General features: G+C 32.4%; 1 protein-coding gene across 2 annotated transcripts in view; it reads right to left on the reverse strand.

Moving 5' to 3' along the window:
* Positions 1 to 389: 389 nt before the first annotated feature.
* LOC129755943 (uncharacterized) overlaps positions 390 to 20,451 on the reverse strand; it is a 53,468-nt gene continuing 33,406 nt past the window's right edge. For both annotated transcript variants that reach the window (XM_055752657.1, XM_055752659.1), the window contains exons 3-5: positions 6,434 to 6,961; positions 1,041 to 1,409; positions 390 to 976 (exon numbers count right to left, since the gene is read on the reverse strand). In XM_055752657.1, coding sequence (XP_055608632.1) covers positions 885 to 976; positions 1,041 to 1,409; positions 6,434 to 6,961 — 989 coding nt within the window. In that variant the 3' untranslated portion in view covers positions 390 to 884. The remainder of the gene's footprint in view (positions 977 to 1,040; positions 1,410 to 6,433; positions 6,962 to 20,451) is intronic.

Here is a 20,451-nt window from a genome sequence, read left to right on the forward strand (position 1 = left end):
ACAAATCTAAAAGGTCTCGATATCGAATGACCAGCACTTTCACGTCCTATAGATAGAACTGTAGCCGCCATCCAGGTCAGTTTCTTGTCTCCAGCCTCGTTTCCGTTTTTTTTCCTGAATGAGATTTAACTGATACTTACCATTAGTGGCTGTTTCAGGTTAGCGGAATCGTCGCTATTTGCTTTGTGGCTCATATGTGGATGCGGCATAAGAAAGAAAAAAAGTCGAATGAATGGAAGCCAGAGATAAATGGGTTCAACAGGCTAACTTTCTTATCAGCGCGAAAACATACATTCGGTATTCGATTTCCATTGAATTAAACGCCTTAAGTTATACTTAGCCTCAATTCGTAGAAGGGAGGTATTTCTCACTTGGACAAAAACACTCACTCATTTTATTAAAAAACTTTAATATAATTATTTCTTAAGATTTTTCTGTTGTGTTCTACTATTTACATATCTCTTTAAATTTCTAATTTATCTTACTTCTTAACATACTTTCTTTTTCAATGGGGGACAGGTTACTTTGAGTAATAATGACTCCCTACCTCAATAAGGAGAGTTTCGCATTTTTAGTTTTTCCTACTTTGTTTTTTTACAGTAAGCAACAATTTATTTGCGTTATTTTTTTCCACCCTATCTCTTTTCATTCATCAAAATGATTGTGTTTAAAACTAATTGATACTGTTTGCTTTGCTTTTGGATTGGGGGATATGCACGATTGCCTATATGTTTAGTATCACCGAAATGTTAAACCCAATTTAACATTGCACGCGTTTGTCATTCGCTTCGAAAACAATTGTCAAACTTAACGTCAGATTCATCAATCGGAGGCTTGTGATTTTACTTAGTTGCGGGAGGACTTGCCAAAGTATTGTTTCAGTTTCATAACAAAACTTGGATTAGAAACATTGTTAACGATCCCAGTTTCAGATATCGGTTAATCGAAATTTTCCAACTCTGAGCGCCACTTTTAACTGTAAACAAATTTGAGGTAATTAATTCAAAACAATTATTTGTCTTAAATTTCATAAAACTTACCCAACAGCATGGCCTCTCGATTGTCGAAAGTGGGTTGTTCCCACTGCAGGATGCTTTCCTTTCCCTCGCGCCAAAGAACCGGCGAAAGGCTGGCCACACACTTTATCCGCATGATGCCACGCTCGTAGTGATGAGGGCCGACGATCACATTTAGGCCAAGAAAACTGGTGATCAATCCGTGGGGATTCTGGAAGCGAGGATAGGGTATCAGGAGCTCCGAGTCCGTCACCGGTTCGTCGTTGATGAACCACTGCAGGGTTGAGGCTGGATAGGATCGACCGGAGGTGCAGTTTAGCTCTAGGGTTTCGCCCATGTGATAAGAGCGAGCATCTCGATCGCCACTGATGTGTGGACCATCCTTAGGGATGTCTGGGAAAAAAATTACAAGAGAAAAGAAGGGGTCTTAAATGGCTGCCACTAGGAACCATCAAAATTTATTACATTTTTGACAATTTTGACAAGCTTGAAAATTTGACAATTTTGACAATTTTGACAATTTTGACAATTTTGACAATTTTGACAATTTTGACAATTTTGACAATTTTGACAATTTTGACAATTTTGACAATTTTGACAATTTTGAAAATTTTGACAATTTTGACAATTTTGACAATTTTGACAATTTTGACAATTTTGACAATTTTGACAATTTTGACAATTTTGACAATTTTGACAATTTTGACAATTTTGACAATTTTGACAATTTTGACAATTTTGACAATTTTGACAATTTTGACAATTTTGACAATTTTGATAATTTTGATAATTTTTACAATTTTGACAATTTTGACAATTTTGACAATTTTGACAATTTTGACAATTTTGACAATTTTGACAATTTTGACAATTTGGACAATTTTGACAATTTTGACAATTTTGACAATTTTGACAATTTTGACAATTTTGACAATTTTGACAATTTTGACAATTTTGACAATTTTGACAATTTTGACAATTTTGACAATTTTGACAATTTTGACAATTTTGACAATTTTGACAATTTTGACAATTTTGACAATTTTGACAATTTTGACAATTTTGACAATTTTGACAATTTTGACAATTTTGACAATTTTGACAATTTTGACAATTTTGATAATTTTGACAATTTTGACAATTTTGACAATTTTGACAATTTTGACAATTTTGACAATTTTGACAATTTTGACAATTTTGACAATTTTGACAATTTTGACAATTTTGACAATTTTGACAATTTTGACAATTTTGACAATTTTGACAATTTTGACAATTTTGACAATTTTGACAATTTTGACAATTTTGACAATATTGACAATTTTGACAATTTTGACAATTTTGACAATTTTGACAATTTTGACAATTTTGACAATTTTGACAATTTTGACAATTTTGACAATTTTGACAATTTTGACAATTTTGACAATTTTGACAATTTTGACAATTTTGACAATTTTGACAACTTTGACAATTTTGACAATTTTGACAATTTTGACAATTTTGACAATTTTGACAATTTTGACAATTTTGACAATTGTGACAATTTTGACAATTTTGACAATTGTGACAATTTTGACAATTTTGACAATTTTGACAATTTTGACAATTTTGACAATTTTGACAATTTTGACAATTTTGACAATTTTGACAATTTTGACAATTTTGACAATTTTGACAATTTTGACAATTTTGACAATTTTGACAATTTTGACAATTTTGACAATTTTGACAATTTTGACAATTTTGACAATTTTGACAATTTTGACAATTTTGACAATTTTGACAATTTTGACAATTTTGACAATTTTGACAATTTTGACAATTTTGACAATTTTGACAATTTTGACAATTTTGACAATTTTGACAATTTTGACAATTTTGACAATTTTGACAATTTTGACAATTTTGACAATTTTGACAATTTTGACAATTTTGACAATTTTGACAATTTTGACAATTTTGACAATTTTGACAATTTTGACAATTTTGACAATTTTGACAATTTTGACAATTTTGACAATTTTGACAATTTTGACAATTTTGACAATTTTGACAATTTTGACAATTTTGACAATTTTGACAATTTTGACAATTTTGACAATTTTGACAATTTTACAATATTGAAAATTTTGACAATTTTGACAATTTTGACAATTTTGACAATTTTGACAATTTTGACAATTTTGACAATTTTGACAATTTTGACAATTTTGACAATTTTGACAGTTTTGACAATTTTGACAATTTTGACAATTTTGACAATTTTGACAATTTTGACAATTTTGACAATTTTGACAATTTTGACAATTTTGACAATTTTGACAATTTTGACAATTTTGACAATTTTGACAATTTTGACAATTTTGACAATTTTGACAATTTTGACAATTTTGACAATTTTGACAATTTTGACAATTTTGACAATTTTGACAATTTTGACAATTTTGACAATTTTGACAATTTTGACAATTTTGACAATTTTGACAATTTTGACAATTTTGACAATTTTGACAATTTTGACAATTTTGACAATGTTGACAATTTTGACAATTTTGACAATTTTGACCATTTTGACAATTTTGACAATTTTGACAATTTTGATAATTTTGATAATTTTTACAATTTTGACAATTTTGACAATTTTGACAATTTTGACAATTTTGACAATTTTGACAATTTTGACAATTTTGACAATTTTGACAATTTTGACAATTTTGACAATTTTGACAATTTTGACAATTTTGACAATTTTGACAATTTTGAAAATTTTGACAATTTTGACAATTTTGACAATTTTGACAATTTTGACAATTTTGACAATTTTGACAATTTTGACAATTTTGACAATTTTGACAATTTTGACAATTTTGACAATTTTGACAATTTTGACAATTTTGACAATTTTGACAATTTTGACAATTTTGACAATTTTGACAATTTTGACAATTTTGATAATTTTGACAATTTTGACAATTTTGGAAATTTTGACAATTTTGACAATTTTGACAATTTTGACAATTTTGACAATTTTGACAATTTTGACAATTTTGACAATTTTGACAATTTTGACAATTTTGACAATTTTGACAATTTTGACAATTTTGACAATTTTGACAATTTTGACAATTTTGACAATTTTGACAATTTTGACAATTTTGACAATTTTGACAATATTGACAATTTTGACAATTTTGACAATTTTGACAATTTTGACAATTTTGACAATTTTGACAATTTTGACAATTTTGACAATTTTGACAATTTTGACAATTTTGACAATTTTGACAATTTTGACAATTTTGACAATTTTGACAATTTTGACAATTTTGACAACTTTGACAATTTTGACAATTTTGACAATTTTGACAATTTTGACAATTTTGACAATTTTGACAATTTTGACAATTGTGACAATTTTGACAATTTTTACAATTGTGACAATTTTGACAATTTTGACAATTTTGACAATTTTGACAATTTTGACAATTTTGACAATTTTGACAATTTTGACAATTTTGACAATTTTGACAATTTTGACAATTTTGACAATTTTGACAATTTTGACAATTTTGACAATTTTGACAATTTTGACAATTTTGACAATTTTGACAATTTTGACAATTTTGACAATTTTGACAATTTTGACAATTTTGACAATTTTGACAATTTTGACAATTTTGACAATTTTGACAATTTTGACAATTTTGACAATTTTGACAATTTTGACAATTTTGACAATTTTGACAATTTTGACAATTTTGACAATTTTGACAATTTTGACAATTTTGACAATTTTGACAATTTTGACAATTTTGACAATTTTGACAATTTTGACAATTTTGACAATTTTGACAATTTTGACAATTTTGACAATTTTGACAATTTTGACAATTTTGACAATTTTGACAATTTTGACAATTTTGACAATTTTGACAATTTTGACAATTTTGACAATTTTGACAATTTTACAATATTGAAAATTTTGACAATTTTGACAATTTTGACAATTTTGACAATTTTGACAATTTTGACAATTTTGACAATTTTGACAATTTTGACAGTTTTGACAATTTTGACAATTTTGACAATTTTGACAATTTTGACAATTTTGACAATTTTGACAATTTTGACAATTTTGACAATTTTGACAATTTTGACAATTTTGACAATTTTGACAATTTTGACAATTTTGACAATTTTGACAATTTTGACAATTTTGACAATTTTGACAATTTTGACAATTTTGACAATTTTGACAATTTTGACAATTTTGACAATTTTGACAATTTTGACAATTTTGACAATTTTGACAATTTTGACAATTTTGACAATTTTGACAATTTTGACAATTTTGACAATTTTGACAATTTTGACAATTTTGACAATTTTGACAATGTTGACAATTTTGACAATTTTGACAATTTTGACCATTTTGACAATTTTGACAATTTTGCCAATTTTGCCAATTTTGACAATTTTGACAATTTTGACAATTTTGACAATTTTGACAATTTTGACAATTTTGACAATTTTGACAATTTTGACAATTTTGACAATTTTGACAATTTTGACAATTTTGACAATTTTGACAATTTTGACAATTTTGACAATGTTGACAATTTTGACAATTTTGACAATGTTGACAATTTTGACAATTTTGACAATTTTGACCATTTTGACAATTTTGACAATTTTGCCAATTTTGCCAATTTTGACAATTTTGACAATTTTGACAATTTTGACAATTTTGACAATTTTGACAATTTTGACAATTTTGACAATTTTGACAATTTTGACAATTTTGACAATTTTGACAATTTTGACAATTTTGACAATTTTGACAATTTTGACAATTTTGACAATTTTGACAATTTTGACAATTTTGACAATTTTGACAATTTTGAAAATTTTGACAATTTTGACAATTTTGACAATTTTGACAATTTTGACAATTTTGACAATTTTGACAATTTTGACAATTTTGACAATTTTGACAATTTTGACAATTTTGACAATTTTGACAATGTTGACAATTTTGACAATTTTGACAATTTTGACAATTTTGACAATTTTGACAATTTTGACAATTTTGACAATTTTGACAATTTTGACAATTTTGACAATTTTGACAATTTTGACAATTTTGACAATGTTGACAATTTTGACAATTTTGACAATTTTGACCATTTTGACAATTTTGACAATTTTGCCAATTTTGCCAATTTTGACAATTTTAACAATTTTGACAATTTTGACAATTTCGACAATTTTGGCAAATATAAACTGAAAGATTGGTCATATAAGGTTATTTCCCTATGATTAAAACCGATTATTATTCAAACATCATTCGAAATTTGAAAATAGTTTCAAGAAGGCGGAGTTAAAACTGATAATATAAAATTCATAATACTCACATATAACATCCAGCCGGCCTTCGCCCTGAACGGAGTCAAAGTTAGGCGCCTCGGCTGATATCTCACACCGATAAACGCCAGACGATTTGAGCGACAGCTGCCGGAGAAACACTTTGCTGTTGTCAGAATGATTCGGATCGACCCGGATGCCGTCTACCTTGAAGCTCCTGATGGCCGGATTGGCCGACGGAACATACCGGTAGAACTCCTCGTTGTCCTTGTACCACTTGACCGAGTACAGCTTCTCCGTTCGAGTGCTTCCAGTTGTTCCTCCAGGTCCAGCTCCACCGATGGCTCCTCCCCCTCCTGGACTGAACCCTCCCCCAGTTCCCAAGGGATCTCCATCATTGCCATCGCTGTAGTAATCGTCATCGTGGAAAATATCGAACCTGGGTCGAGGTCTGTGTTGTTGGGTGTGGCCGTTGTTGTTTCCGTTGGCCAGCTCGTACTGACACTCGAGAAGGGCGGATTCACCACGGAACTTGTAGGGGGGTATTCGAACATGTTGCAATTTTAGCGGGAAGACGTCTATTGGGAATGGAAAGAAGAGATGCAAAATTGAAGATCAGTTGGTGGATAATGCTTTTGCTATTCTAAGCTTTTCACAGAAACTGATAGACGAAGAATATTTTGAAAATGTAAAATTTAAAAAAAAATGCCATACACATTTGAGAGTTCTTCGAAATTCGATATTCTGTGAGAATAGCAGAAGTTTTTGTAATTTTTTTTATTTTTGTCATTTTTGCCATTTTTGTAATTTTTTTCATTTTTGTCATTTTTGTCATTTTTGTCATTTTTGTCATTTTTGTCATTTTTGTCATTTTTGTCATTTTTGTCATTTTTGTCATTTTTGTCATTTTTGTCATTTTTGTCATTTTTGTCATTTTTGTCATTTTTGTCATTTTTGTCATTTTTGTCATTTTTGTCATTTTTGTCATTTTTGTCATTTTTGTCATTTTTGTCATTTTTGTCATTTTTGTCATTTTTGTCATTTTTGTCATTTTTGTCATTTTTGTCATTTTTGTCATTTTTGTCATTTTTGTCATTTTTGTCATTTTTGTCATTTTTGTCATTTTTGTCATTTTTGTCATTTTTGTCATTTTTGTCATTTTTGTCATTTTTGTCATTTTTGTCATTTTTGTCATTTTTGTCATTTTTGTCATTTTTGTCATTTTTGTCATTTTTGTCATTTTTGTCATTTTTGTCATTTTTGTCATTTTTGTCATTTTTGTCATTTTTGTCATTTTTGTCATTTTTGTCATTTTTGTCATTTTTGTCATTTTTGTCATTTTTGTCATTTTTGTCATTTTTGTCATTTTTGTCATTTTTGTCATTTTTGTCATTTTTGTCATTTTTGTCATTTTTGTCATTTTTGTCATTTTTGTCATTTTTGTCATTTTTGTCATTTTTGTCATTTTTGTCATTTTTGTCATTTTTGTCATTTTTGTCATTTTTGTCATTTTTGTCATTTTTGTCATTTTTGTCATTTTTGTCATTTTTGTCATTTTTGTCATTTTTGTCATTTTTGTCATTTTTGTCATTTTTGTCATTTTTGTCATTTTGTTCAATGTATCATTTTTGCTTTTATTGTCCATAGAGTCTTTTTTTTTATTTAGAGTCTCTCTCATTTTCGACATTTTTGAAACTTGTGATTTTTTTATGCTACAAACAGAAATTTACAAAATAAGTGAAAATTTGGTTAAATCCTGAATCACAGTTCATAAATTCATTCACGCAAATTCGAACGCCAACTAACGAGGAAGAAATCCGACAACATGTTAGTGTTCTCACAACTTTTTTTAATTGCTTTTCACGAATTAAAATTTCTTCCAACTACATATGCTGCCAGATTGTAACCAAAGCGAGAACATCCACTGTCTGTATTTTTTTTTCTCTTTTAAGTTTCTTGAGGACACTTGAAAAGGGGGGTAGTGAGAAACAAAACCAGAAAAGATTTAAGTTTTCCGAACGAGTGATCATTTTAATTTGAGCTTTGCTTACATGTCGGTACTGGTGCTATCGTTCGCCTCAAGGACGATACCCAAGATACTCGTTCAGATTTGATCGATTTTTAAGCACGGTACCAGCGAGCGTTCTTTGGTACGCTACAATGAAGGCAAACGAAGCTTCACGGTAGATTTTTCCCTGCCAGCCGGGAGTAGATTATTTTATTACAAACCATCATACAAGGTGGAAAAATGTTTCCTCTGGAAATAGCTCCAAGCGGTAAAGCTCCATCCTTACCCGTAAGAGTTACTGGAGTTGGCTGGCTGGCTGGCGGGCGGGCGAAAACTTTCACGTTTCCGTGTGATTTTTCATGCGCTTCGAAATAGTTTTTCTTTTCCATCGAAGACGGAAAACGCGAGAGAGTTAGAGCGCACACGTGCAATTATTCTGGGCAATGTTTGCACCCAGAGTTTGTGTTCTCATGCTTATAGAGTGTCGTAACACGATTTCGATACAACCCTGCTAATTCTGGATGACGTTTAAACAACAGATTCCATGGTGTTTTGTTGTTTACAGTTCAACTTAAATATCTGTGTATCATGAGGTCAAGTTTTCATGATTTTCGTGAAAATGAAACGCATTTCCCCGGAAAAGCGCAACAATGTCGTTCATGAAACAGATCCCCGTTCCGACATTCCGCTGAGACAGTTGCCGAAAATGGATGAAAAAAGCATTGGAACAATCCCAAATGCAATTCGAAAGTATGGAGAGGAAAGCAACTTCGCGAACAAAAAAATCTGGGCGGAAACAGGGTCCGGTGGACAAAACTTTGGACCGGAAAGTCATGCGTGCTTACGTCAGTAGAAAAGTGCCTCAGTTCGGGATGTGGTAAAAGCAAGTGGGATCCTCTCTCAGAACTGCCTTTTCATGCCAAGGAAAGATTGGACATAAGGCTATGATCATTTAGTATCCGGGCACTTTATTTCGATGATATCTACGTTAAAAGAGCTCGAACATGCAAAACTTTAGTAGCATTGTGTTGGTTATAAAAAGGACTATCTTGCCTATTTTTGATAGATTTTTAAGTTAACGTGTGTTTGAGATATTTACGACGCAAAAAAACATAGTAAAAATAATTTAGCACAAACTTGCTCCTTTTATGCATTTTGCGCCTCAATAATTCTTCATTGTTGACTTGAAAGCTTATGAACTGTTTATTTTTTTTTTTTTTTTTTTTCGAAACAAATGATTAAGAAGTATAAGGAGCCACCCTAGGATGCTCATGAAGCTCAAACCAATCTTCGTAGTGGAACCCTTGATCTTAAATATGGTAAAAAGTCTATAGTTATTGGGGATAACTGAATGCAGACTCCTTAAGTAATGCAAAAAAATCATTTCCGGCAGGTAAAAAGTGTTACCTGACTAGTAGACACCAAGTAAATAACTAATAATGATCAGTTCCAAAGATTGCAATCTATGCATCCGGTTTTTTACGCAATATGTCAGATGTGTTCTGATGGACAAAAAAAAAATTATGTTAAAACCGGATCTAAGAGATCAAATTCTTCGAGATGCCTACTCATGAAAAGGTTCCAACCAGATTCCAATTGCTTTTTCCAGGTGAGTTTGTGTAAAATAGCATGATTTTGCAAAGGTTTTGCTTCTATGATAAAAAAAATGAATCAATACATGACTGCAAGTGTGCAAAGATAAAAAAGAGATTTTATGAAAAAGTTAGAGTATTTCTTGAAATCATTGATATTTTTTTTTTTATATTTTTACATTAAATGTCATAATAACACCTTCATTTCCTCCATAGAAAGTTTTTCGATCAAATGAATAGTTTCTAAAATACACACGTTTGTAACTGCCCGGATACTAAATGATCATAGCCTTATTTAAACATATAAAAAAACAGAGGTTGTGTAGAAATTCGGTGTGCGTTATCATCGACGATAAAACTTTTAGCAGGTTTGTTTACAAAATGCTTCCGGGAGACGGACGGAGTTGACGAGACGGAGACATAATTTTTTTCGAAAAAATCGGTAAAAGGAAATGATTTGGCATGCGCCATGTGGGTTTAGTATGCTTTTCGAGCCGTCCGCGACTTCTGACACAATGAATACAGTTGTTTACTTCGCCCGACTTTTGAAAAAGTTATGCGCTGCAGGCTGAATTGTGCCTAGGCTAGCCAAAGTCCATTGCCAAATTTGGGCCAGTTTGGATCACAAGAAGGGTCCGTCAACGAGCTTGAAGTTTGTATGGGATTTTGAGACATTTTGTTCGGGAGGAACTAGAAAAACCAGTTTTTCATGGATAACTTTGATCTCTTTCGGTCGATTTCTTTCAATACCTTTTTCTCAAATATTTTATCCGAAGACCGATAAGACCGACGACCGAAGAAATTCGATTTAAATATCATTTAAAAAAATATTAGGTTTCAAAAAAAGGCTGAAGTTTTAAGGGTGACATCCCCCACTGTTAATCAGGCGTCAACTTGTTCGGTCACCCCGATCGGAACACTCAATTTTAAATGCATGCCATTTCGTCAAATAAATCGGTCATTATTTGACAAAACGACATGCATTCTACCAATTTTGTTGCGTTATTAGAAAGCTTTGACTTGAGCCAAGTTTCCAATGACTACAAATGATTGTACAATAACTGAACAAGTACCGTGAAATGGGGTGAACCGGGACTGTCTTGAAAAATGGTGGTTCACAATATGTATTTTTTTAATACACTCTTTACTGTGGAAACCTTCTATACGTCTGTGAATCCATATTTAAGTATCCAAGGAAGGAATTGTGTTAGTTAGGGTATTTCAAAGATCAGGATCCATGTTGGTTTATGCTCCTAGATATTTCGTGAGGAAATTCCTTTCCTGTTTAAGAGTCATAAAAAAAAAAACTGAGCGAACATTATTTCAATATTTTTTATACTGCTTGCATTTAGCTCTTTCTGTTATCCCTGTCCATTTCCATAACTTATGGAATGGAAGCTCAGATTTATCTAAAATCGACAGTTATTCAAATATAAAAAAACTCAACGAGGGATTTGGAATAATGGAATTATAAAAACACCTTTTCATGATATACATTTTTAGTGCTTTCAAATGACTTATTTCTTAAACTGAAAGCAATACTATAAGTTTAGTAATATTTTTCACATGTCTTAAGGGTAGAACCGTTTTATAAATTATTGAACATATTTTTGAACTTTGCCTCATAGCAATCAAACTCAATTATTATTCAGAATACCTCTGCGTTTAACTGTGCATTTCAAAAATTCGTTTTTTCATCTGATCTCTAGTAAAATAAACTGCCCTGAGTTCACACGGCTATACTGCCGCTCATAGCAAGTCCGTCCCATTTGCATTTTCATCATTTTGCACTTTATCGCTGGAATCACTTTAATTTTACCTGTAGTTTCAAGAAAAAACTTTGTTTTCAGTACTTTGTTCTGATGAACATTGAAAAAAACCTCAACCTTTGTCCCATTGAACGAATGATCGCAAGTCGGTCCCATAAGGCACAAATCATCGCATGTCGTTCCCACAGCCATAAGGGACCAGCAGATGATTTTCACCAGAATCAAAACAAAAAAATAATCCTTATTAAGAGAAAATCTTTCATTAGCCGTTGCAGTGACAGATTCTGTTGATTACTTCGATTAAAAACGAATACAAGTGCTGAACTACCGTTGGACTTTTTACGATTTTTCAATGCCGTTTTTCTCATTTCAACAAAAACGCAAATGGGACGGACTTGCTATGAGCGGCAGTATAGTAGCAATGTGGTGGAGAGAAGGTGATGAAGAAACACGTACACTAATACAGAACTCGTTATTCAAGAAGTAAAAAGGTAAACAAAGCCTACGTCACTTGCCAGGATGTTTATGTATCCTAGGCGAGAAGCGTAAACAGCAGTTGGCAATGATTTTTTTCTCTATAGTATTCGCTGTTGGTTGTTTGTTTGGAAATGCAACTGACGTCACAAATTGCCATGGTTTCAATGTTTACAAAAAAAAAAACTTTTAATAACACTTAGCACGGGATTTCCATCGCCACCTGAGATGTGTATACAGGTTGGTATAGTAGAACTAAAACGCTGACAAACAAGGAATAGTAAAATAAAGCAACCGGCTCACCAAGATTTCCAAACAAAACGCCAATCCAAGATGAAGAGCAGTCCGCGGCTCGCCATTTTCTTATCCGAAAGTTTTGTTTCCGTTGCTTGATTGGTTAAATTACAAAATCTCAACCAATTTTTCGGAGTTTGAAGTTTGCTTCAATTTTTTGATGACAGATAACAACGTGTCCTCTTCATTCGGCCTCGGCCTACTCAGCCCGCAAATTGTGTTTTATGCAAGATGCGAATTTCAGAAGAGCTTCTTACGAAAATTTCCTTCTAGACTGCGCCGCTAAACCTGTATTTAGTTTAAAATAATGCCTGGTTTTTTTATAAAAGCTAATCAAAATGTTAAATTTTCATACTACGAGGAATTTCTAATGAGAAAATTATTCTCAAAGAATCTCAATGGTGATTGAATAAAATGTTACTAATACTGATAATTTGAGATGAGATAATGAATGCATAAAAAACTGGATAAATGTCACTAAACCAATAAGTTGTGGTTTCGCGATTTTGTGATACATATAAACATATAAAAACTCGGGAACGCATGGAGTCTTTGGAGTTAGATTCATAAAAGTTGTCTTAAATCTTCAACGAAATCTACCTATGGGATGTTTTAAAAACTTGTTTGAGTATGCGAAATCTAAAAACATGTACGAAAAATGCGCGAAAAATAATTTTTAATTATTTAACAAAGAAAATACGGTAAAATTAAACGTAATGCCGTTGATGTCAAGCATTGTGTAACGGCACCAAAACTTCTAATCGATGTAAAATTCAAACATTTAAATTTGAGGAATTTCTATTCGGCAAAATTATTCACGATATCAATTATTCAAGTGAGTGAAATTGCGGAAATTGTCATTCTTTCGATTCCAAAAACTGTTAGGGCAATTTTTTTTTATTTTTTGAGGAAACTCCGAAAGTAACCAGAAGAAAACATTCCCAGCCTAATTGTGGTTAATTCAAGTCATCTTTAGAATCCCGTCTAAGCTCGTCTGATAATTTTGACCATTTGGAAAATATTTACAATTTTGACGAATTGGACGTGGTGGAAAACTTTTTTTAATTTTCCATTTTTTTTGCCATTCTGCCAGTTTCGTCAATTTAATCAATTTCTACGGTTTTGTCAGTTTAATCAGTTTTGATCATTTTGTATATATATTTTATCAACTATTTGAGTTGAGTTTTGAGTAGGCCTTGCTCGGGTGCGGACGCATTTTTCTGTTTTTTGTTGCTCTGCAATTTTTAAAGATATGTTCTAATGGTTTGAGAAAGTGAAAGTGAAATTTGCAAGAAAACGGAAAATTTCTTTTCGTGTTTATAGGAAATGATATATGAAGTGGAATTAAATAATATTGGAGTGACTTTTTGGCAGGGAAAGCTGAACGTGCACCAAACATGGATGTCACAATTCGGTGGACGGTAACTGGATTAGACCACAAGAACAGCAAATCCCGGTGAGTGCTTTCTGATTTTTTTTGCTATACCTTCAATCTCCTATGGCTTTTGCTGCTTTGCTTTTTTACATTTTTAACGCTTGAATATGTGGATTGCGTTAATATTCTCTGTAGTAGCCTCTCTACGGGTCGATATTGTGAGTCTATCTTATTCATTATTTTAAATACCAATGCCATACTTTACACAGTACCAGTGGAAAATCTAGATTTCCAAAAGAAAGAATAGACTACAATTTTTTTTTGAAGTAGTGCAATTAGTGATGATCAGAAGTTCGGTTTCCACGACCGAAGAATTTTGAAATTTACGTCGTAACAGCTATCGACTGCTTTGATCATTAAGATTTTCGATGCAAAATACATAGTAAAACATACTAGAGTTTTCCCTTATCATAATTTCACATCATTTTTTTTTAATAATAACAGTTTTCATTTCCATTTCTTTTGGGAGGGCTGCGTGCGCGTGAGTGTGGTCACTGTATTGATTGCTGTCATTGTTAGTAAATCAACACGTTACTGAACGACAGTCAGCTAGCAGTTATAAAATTGGCATTTAAGTTGCTTCAAAAAATATGCATTGAAATTTAAATAATTTTGATAAGATATGTGTGAATAGTCCAAATACTTTCAGGAAAATGATTTCCTTACTTTTCCAGGTATTCTAAGAATTTAGAATCAATCGATTGATAGGAATTGTGCAAGTACATTGAATGAAAAATTTATCAATATTTTGTGTAATCATGTCCAGGTTACAGAAAATTGGTTAATCGGTAATTGTTGTATGCTTCCTTTTTTTTAATCGTGTCGTTTTTCTAGCTTCCGATATTTTTTTGTAATCAAAATCGTAATCTGTTTAATATTTAATGTTTCTATTAATTATTATCAAGTCAAAGTTGGGGGTGAGAACAACGAGGTAAGCGAAGTGTAGTTGGTTGAAAAGTAAGATGGAAATGGATGAACAAATGTATAACTTTTAATTTATTAAATATTTAAAATAGCTTAACTCTATTCTTGGGATAAGAAGGGGGTAGGACAAGGCATCAAACGAGCGGAAAACTGAAATACAATGGATTGTGGGTTTAAGCCAGCCGGAGTATCTCGGCAAATTTGGAATCATGAATAGACTGTTAGGTATCTTTTCAGGATTCTTTATTTGTTTCGAACAGTTGGAAGGGAGTGAGATGAGTCAAACTTGTCCCAAGCCAGTGGTAACCGACCACTTGGTTGTGCTGCAAATATTGTTGATGAGTTAAGTATGAACAATATTTGAATGTGCGATCGAGACTTCCCGTACCGACTCGGGTCGAAAGACCTACCGGCCACTAGTGGGTCAAACATACATATATATACTTGTGTTTGTCTTATCAAAAATGATTGCAATTTTTTTAAGATTGCTCAGAAGGAGTAGGTGATGACTTGTTCTTTCATACTTTCAAGATCGAGTATTAAAGGCGCTTGGTCGATGACTAGAAACGATGGTACACAGAAATCAATAATAAAAATCAACATTTTTAATATTTTTTTAAATTTTCATTTTATAGAGGTTTTCAGAATATTAAATTACTTTAAGTTGTCCAGATGATAGCCCTTGTTTGATGATGATATTATTTAATCCTTGTTTCAAGAATTTTGTGTACAAAGAAGTTCATTTCCAGACGTTATTGGATGTTTCATAGGTTCCATTATTAACAAGGAGCACTTTTTAACTGGTGCTTCCACATGCCCAATGCCTATCGGAGTGTATGGTCCTGGTGGTCCACGCTTCTTCTTTTTCTTTGTTCCTGATGACTCTGCATTCTCTGCTCCACGGTAGGCACGACCATTTTGTGTTTTTTTTAGATTTGTAATGATTTTATGTCTACATAATTACAAACATGCTTGGCATCGCTCCTCAGATTTGCCCATTCAGAGTAAGAGCGTGTATTTTTTTCGCTGTGCTCTTCCCAAACGGAGAATCTTCAAAAAATGCTCTGTTACCTCCAGAGCGACCAAGCGTCCACCCGTGTGTGGGCAAGAGAATCAAGCAAACTGATGAAGTGCGTTCTCGGTGCAGATAAATTCGTTCGCACTCGGGCGAAAGAGAAGTTTTACAGAAAACTCGGTTTGTCTTCATCGGTTGCGTCTGGATCGATGTTTGGAAGTGCGTCAGAATTTACAATGCAGAACATAAATCTAACGGAACTAAATTAATAACGCCAAAGGTAGTTAAGATAGAATGCTGGTGTTTTCGACAACATTGTTCTGAATAACAATGCGCATATTTTTATATGAAACTAGCTGACCCGTTGTGCTTTGCTACACCTTCCGGAAATAAATGTAATTTATAAAAATTTATTCAAATTTAGATTTTAGAGAGCATTTTTTTAAATCAAACCTCATCATACTTCAGAACCAACAACTTTGAATTTAGAGCTGCAGCTGCAGTTCTGAATTGCAATTCAAAGATGGTATATATTATTTACTGAAACTTGATCTCTAAACTCTTTTTTCAAGATCTGAAATTTGTGCTCTGTACCCAAAAAAACCTTTTTAAATATGGTCCCTTCTTTGAAAAGCTCTTTATCTTAAATTTACATGGGAGCTCTCCCATCTTTTTCAATTTTGTCCCCCACTGCTTGAAGAAGGTAGGCAAATTTAACCGGCTCGATACCCAAACAGCACTTATCATGGTATTGAAAAAGATATTAAATTTGTTATGTTTTAAATACAGTGCAAATTTCTTTTTTTTTAAATAAATTTACTACGGTAGACATATAAATATTTAAAAAAAATACCAGTTGCATCACTAAATAAGTTCTCAGCGTTTTTTTTATTTTCTCTTTGAAAGTCAAATATTCAAAAATATTGGCAAAAACAAATTTCTGAGTTTACATTTGTCTCGTATATTGGGGCAAGTGTCAATGCAAATCTTATTTACAGATGCGTCAGAGTAATGGCTTTAAAATGGATTTAATACGAATTCCTGTTTTTTGTTCTATCAAGTTTCACTGATCGATCTGCAGTATTCCTGCAATATAAATTTATGTTGGTTACTCCACTTTTAACGAATGCTGTTCAATATCCGCTGCACTTTCAACATTCGGAATACCCCTTCTGGTCTTTCCAACATATTGAATCATTTTGAAAATGAATTTCTTAAAAGTTCGACGTTTGCCCTTGCCCCACCGTGTAAGTTGACAGAAGGGAATATTGTTTTTAACACTTTAAGGGTAAACTAAAAATTTCTTTTAAAAATTTTGCGTCCAGTTGAATATCAGTTCTAACTAAAGTCTCACTTTTCAAAAACGAAGCGGATCAATAGTCTCTTTCATGCAGCCATGTAACACAAAAACACTTTTCATGTTAAGTACGTACTTGAATTGGTATGTAAGCAAAAAGTACGATGGTTTTTTTCAGAATTATTTAAAATAAAAAGCTCCCATTTTCATTTCTAAATTCGTTTCAGTTGTGTATTTGGGCCGAAGTAACAATTTCTAGAAGAAAACATAATTTTTAATTTTTTTTTAACAGAAAAAGTTGAACGTTTGAACATCTTCTAATGTTCCTTGAATGAAAAGTCGAATGCTGCCTACATTAACACAAACTAAATATTGAAGCATTTTGGCAAATCTTTCAATTGGTTTTGATTCGATTGATAAAATACCAATCCGTGTCACATCTAGGCGTCATTTATTACCACGTGCTGTGTACAAATCAAATAAGCAAGAAAAAAACACATCTAGGTTGCATATCGCCCCCACGTGTTTGAGAAACAGGCGCCTTATTGTTAAATTTTCCAACAATCAATGAACAGTGTGCTTTGGTTACTATCCTCTTGCGACGACGTTTGTTCGCCCATGGAGACGAAAAACAAACCCCTCAAAGAAAATATGCTTGGTTGATAAATACGCGCCAAAATATTCCTACTGATCAGTATGCTATGCCTGGGTTACTTTCCTTTGGCTCGCGACGCCTCGACCATAGAGACGAAAAACAAACCGCCCAAAGGAAAAAAAAATCTCAAGAAAATGGATGTCATGACTTTAATTTGTTTCGAAAAACTACAAATTTTGTATGGAAGCCCCCCTTCCCTTAAGTCGGATGGAGTTTTGACTACTACAGAAACCATCCCCGGCCTCAAAAACCCTCAGATGCCAATTTTGACGATGATCGGTTCAGTAGTTTCCGAGTCTATAGGGAACAGACAGACAGACAAACATTCATTTTTATATATATAGATATAAAGTTTAGAAGTCCACCAATAGCGAGATATAAATCATAACTTTCTTGTTTAGCATATTAGAGCTTAAGTTTCTTCTACAAAGTTATTTATCTCAACAAAATACACAACTTTGCTTAACATATCAAAGTTCTACAATCTTAACCCAAGAAGATACGGTTGAATAAAAAAAAATACTTGAAAATGCACTACAAAAAGTTATTGTTATTATCGCGCTATTTTTAAATCTCTCGCCTTTAAATTTTATATCAAAATATGCAAATTAACAACTTTGCCCAAAACACCTATCTTTTCATTCCTAAGCGAGTTCCTCTAGATTGATGTTCTACACCAGGACAAATGATTAGCTACGATAGCTTTCTTCGGTTGAAAAATATCAAAAGCGTAGCGGTTAAGGAAATAAATCCTAAATTTTACTATTTGTGAAAGTTTTGAAGTTTTATTACTTAAATTTGTCCCAGATTCTTGCGTAATGTTCACGGTTTGTTTAAAAGGCAAAGATTTTTGGATGATTTGAGTAAATGTTACTTTTCAAATTGCTGCTTTTGTAAATTAATGCTTCCCACGTACGATATCAAGAGCACATAAACCTAAGTAAACAGCAATTTGCGGATGCCCGGATATTGTGAAAAAACTACTTGGATTTTGCCCAGTTTCATCCACATTATTTGTAAAATGAAACAAGAAAATCGAATTCAGTTTAAAATTGTTTGTCAAAAATTGGATTTGTGAAAGTTTATTTCATCAAACATCAAACCAAAACTTTCCTTCGTATGCTTAAAACATAAATTTGACACTGCTGATGTGTTGCGACAAAAAAAAAGTAAGTCGTTTTTCTTCACTAGATGAATGTCTGGAATTTCCTCAGATTTGGCCGGATATTGCTCGGTTTATGGAATGGAGAATTTCAGATTATTTGCCCGGTTTTCACCATGTTTTTCAAATAATTTGCCATGAAGTGCCCGGTCCGGCTACGTACAAAAATAGTTCATACATAAACCTACATTGGACCTCTTCAACTGATGCACTGTTCCGCACTGCTTAACGGCTTTTTTGAAGAAAACATTCCTGCATTGAAATCTTTCTGGCTTGATACACTGAGCGGCACAGCAGCGTCGCTAGAGCACAATTTTCTTGCCAGCTCCTTCTCTTTTCTTTAGAGCGAGCGACGTCCACCCGACCGTCAGAGCAACCGCAATCGGGCGCACTCGGCAAAAAGATAAGTGAACGTTGATCGGCTGAGCAGTGCACTCGGAAACCGAAATGATAAAAGTGTAATTCGTTCTCTGCTCTGTTCTGTTTGCGAGGTGTTGGACAAGCATGCTCGAGAGCGACCCTACACAATCCTTTTCCTTTTCCTCAAGTCAAACAAACTCTAACAGTTGAGTCGCCACGACGATTACGGCTCCCCTTCTTACTAATACAACACAAGTGAAGTGAATACTCGGCAAAACAAAACTTTATGAGTGAAATGCCCTTATAAAACTACTTGTAAATAAAAAAAAAACTTCATGAGTGATATTCTACAGCAATCGATAAGTTAAAAATATTTTATTTATTTTTTCGTCAATAAGTTGTAGACTACGTTTACAATTTGCTCATACAAAATTGTCTTAACCACTATTTTGTAAATGTCTTCTGTTTAACACTTTTCTTTTGCAGCTCTGGACATGGTAATGTCAATGTGTACACAATATGGATTATAAGTTTTCATCATTTGGTTTACAGGTTTGTTGCTGGCGTACATGGTTCGTTGAGGCTCTGCTTGAAATAAGTTTCTGGTTCTAAGTATGCGTGAAGGTGTGTAAAATTCAAGTTTTCTAACAAGTATTCTGATTTTACACGTTGGGAGATAATATCGTTAAGAAAGGAAATCATAGCAACGTCTCTTCGTTTTTCAAGCGTTTCAGTATTGATTAACATGCATCGTGCTTCATATGATGGAAGAATTAAAGTGGAACTCCAGCCCAGCTTTCTTAGTGCAAACAGTAGAAATTGTTTTTGAACCGATGCTATTCTTGTAACATCAGTGGGCTGATGCGGAAAATGAATGAAAGTTAGTTTGGTGTCCAGTATAACACCTAGGTCCCTTATTTTGTTACATCTTTCAATCTGCAGCTGCCCTAAAGTAAAATTAAAATCATGATGGCTCTGTTTTCTAGAGTAAGATATAATGTTGCACTTTTTAATATTAATATCTAGCAGACTTTTTGCACAACATATGTAAAAAATATCAATGTCACCCTGAAAGTGCTGTAG

The sequence above is a fragment of the Uranotaenia lowii genome, chromosome 3, assembly GCF_029784155.1.
Source record: "Uranotaenia lowii strain MFRU-FL chromosome 3, ASM2978415v1, whole genome shotgun sequence".
In the NCBI taxonomy this organism is placed as follows: domain Eukaryota; kingdom Metazoa; phylum Arthropoda; class Insecta; order Diptera; family Culicidae; genus Uranotaenia; species Uranotaenia lowii.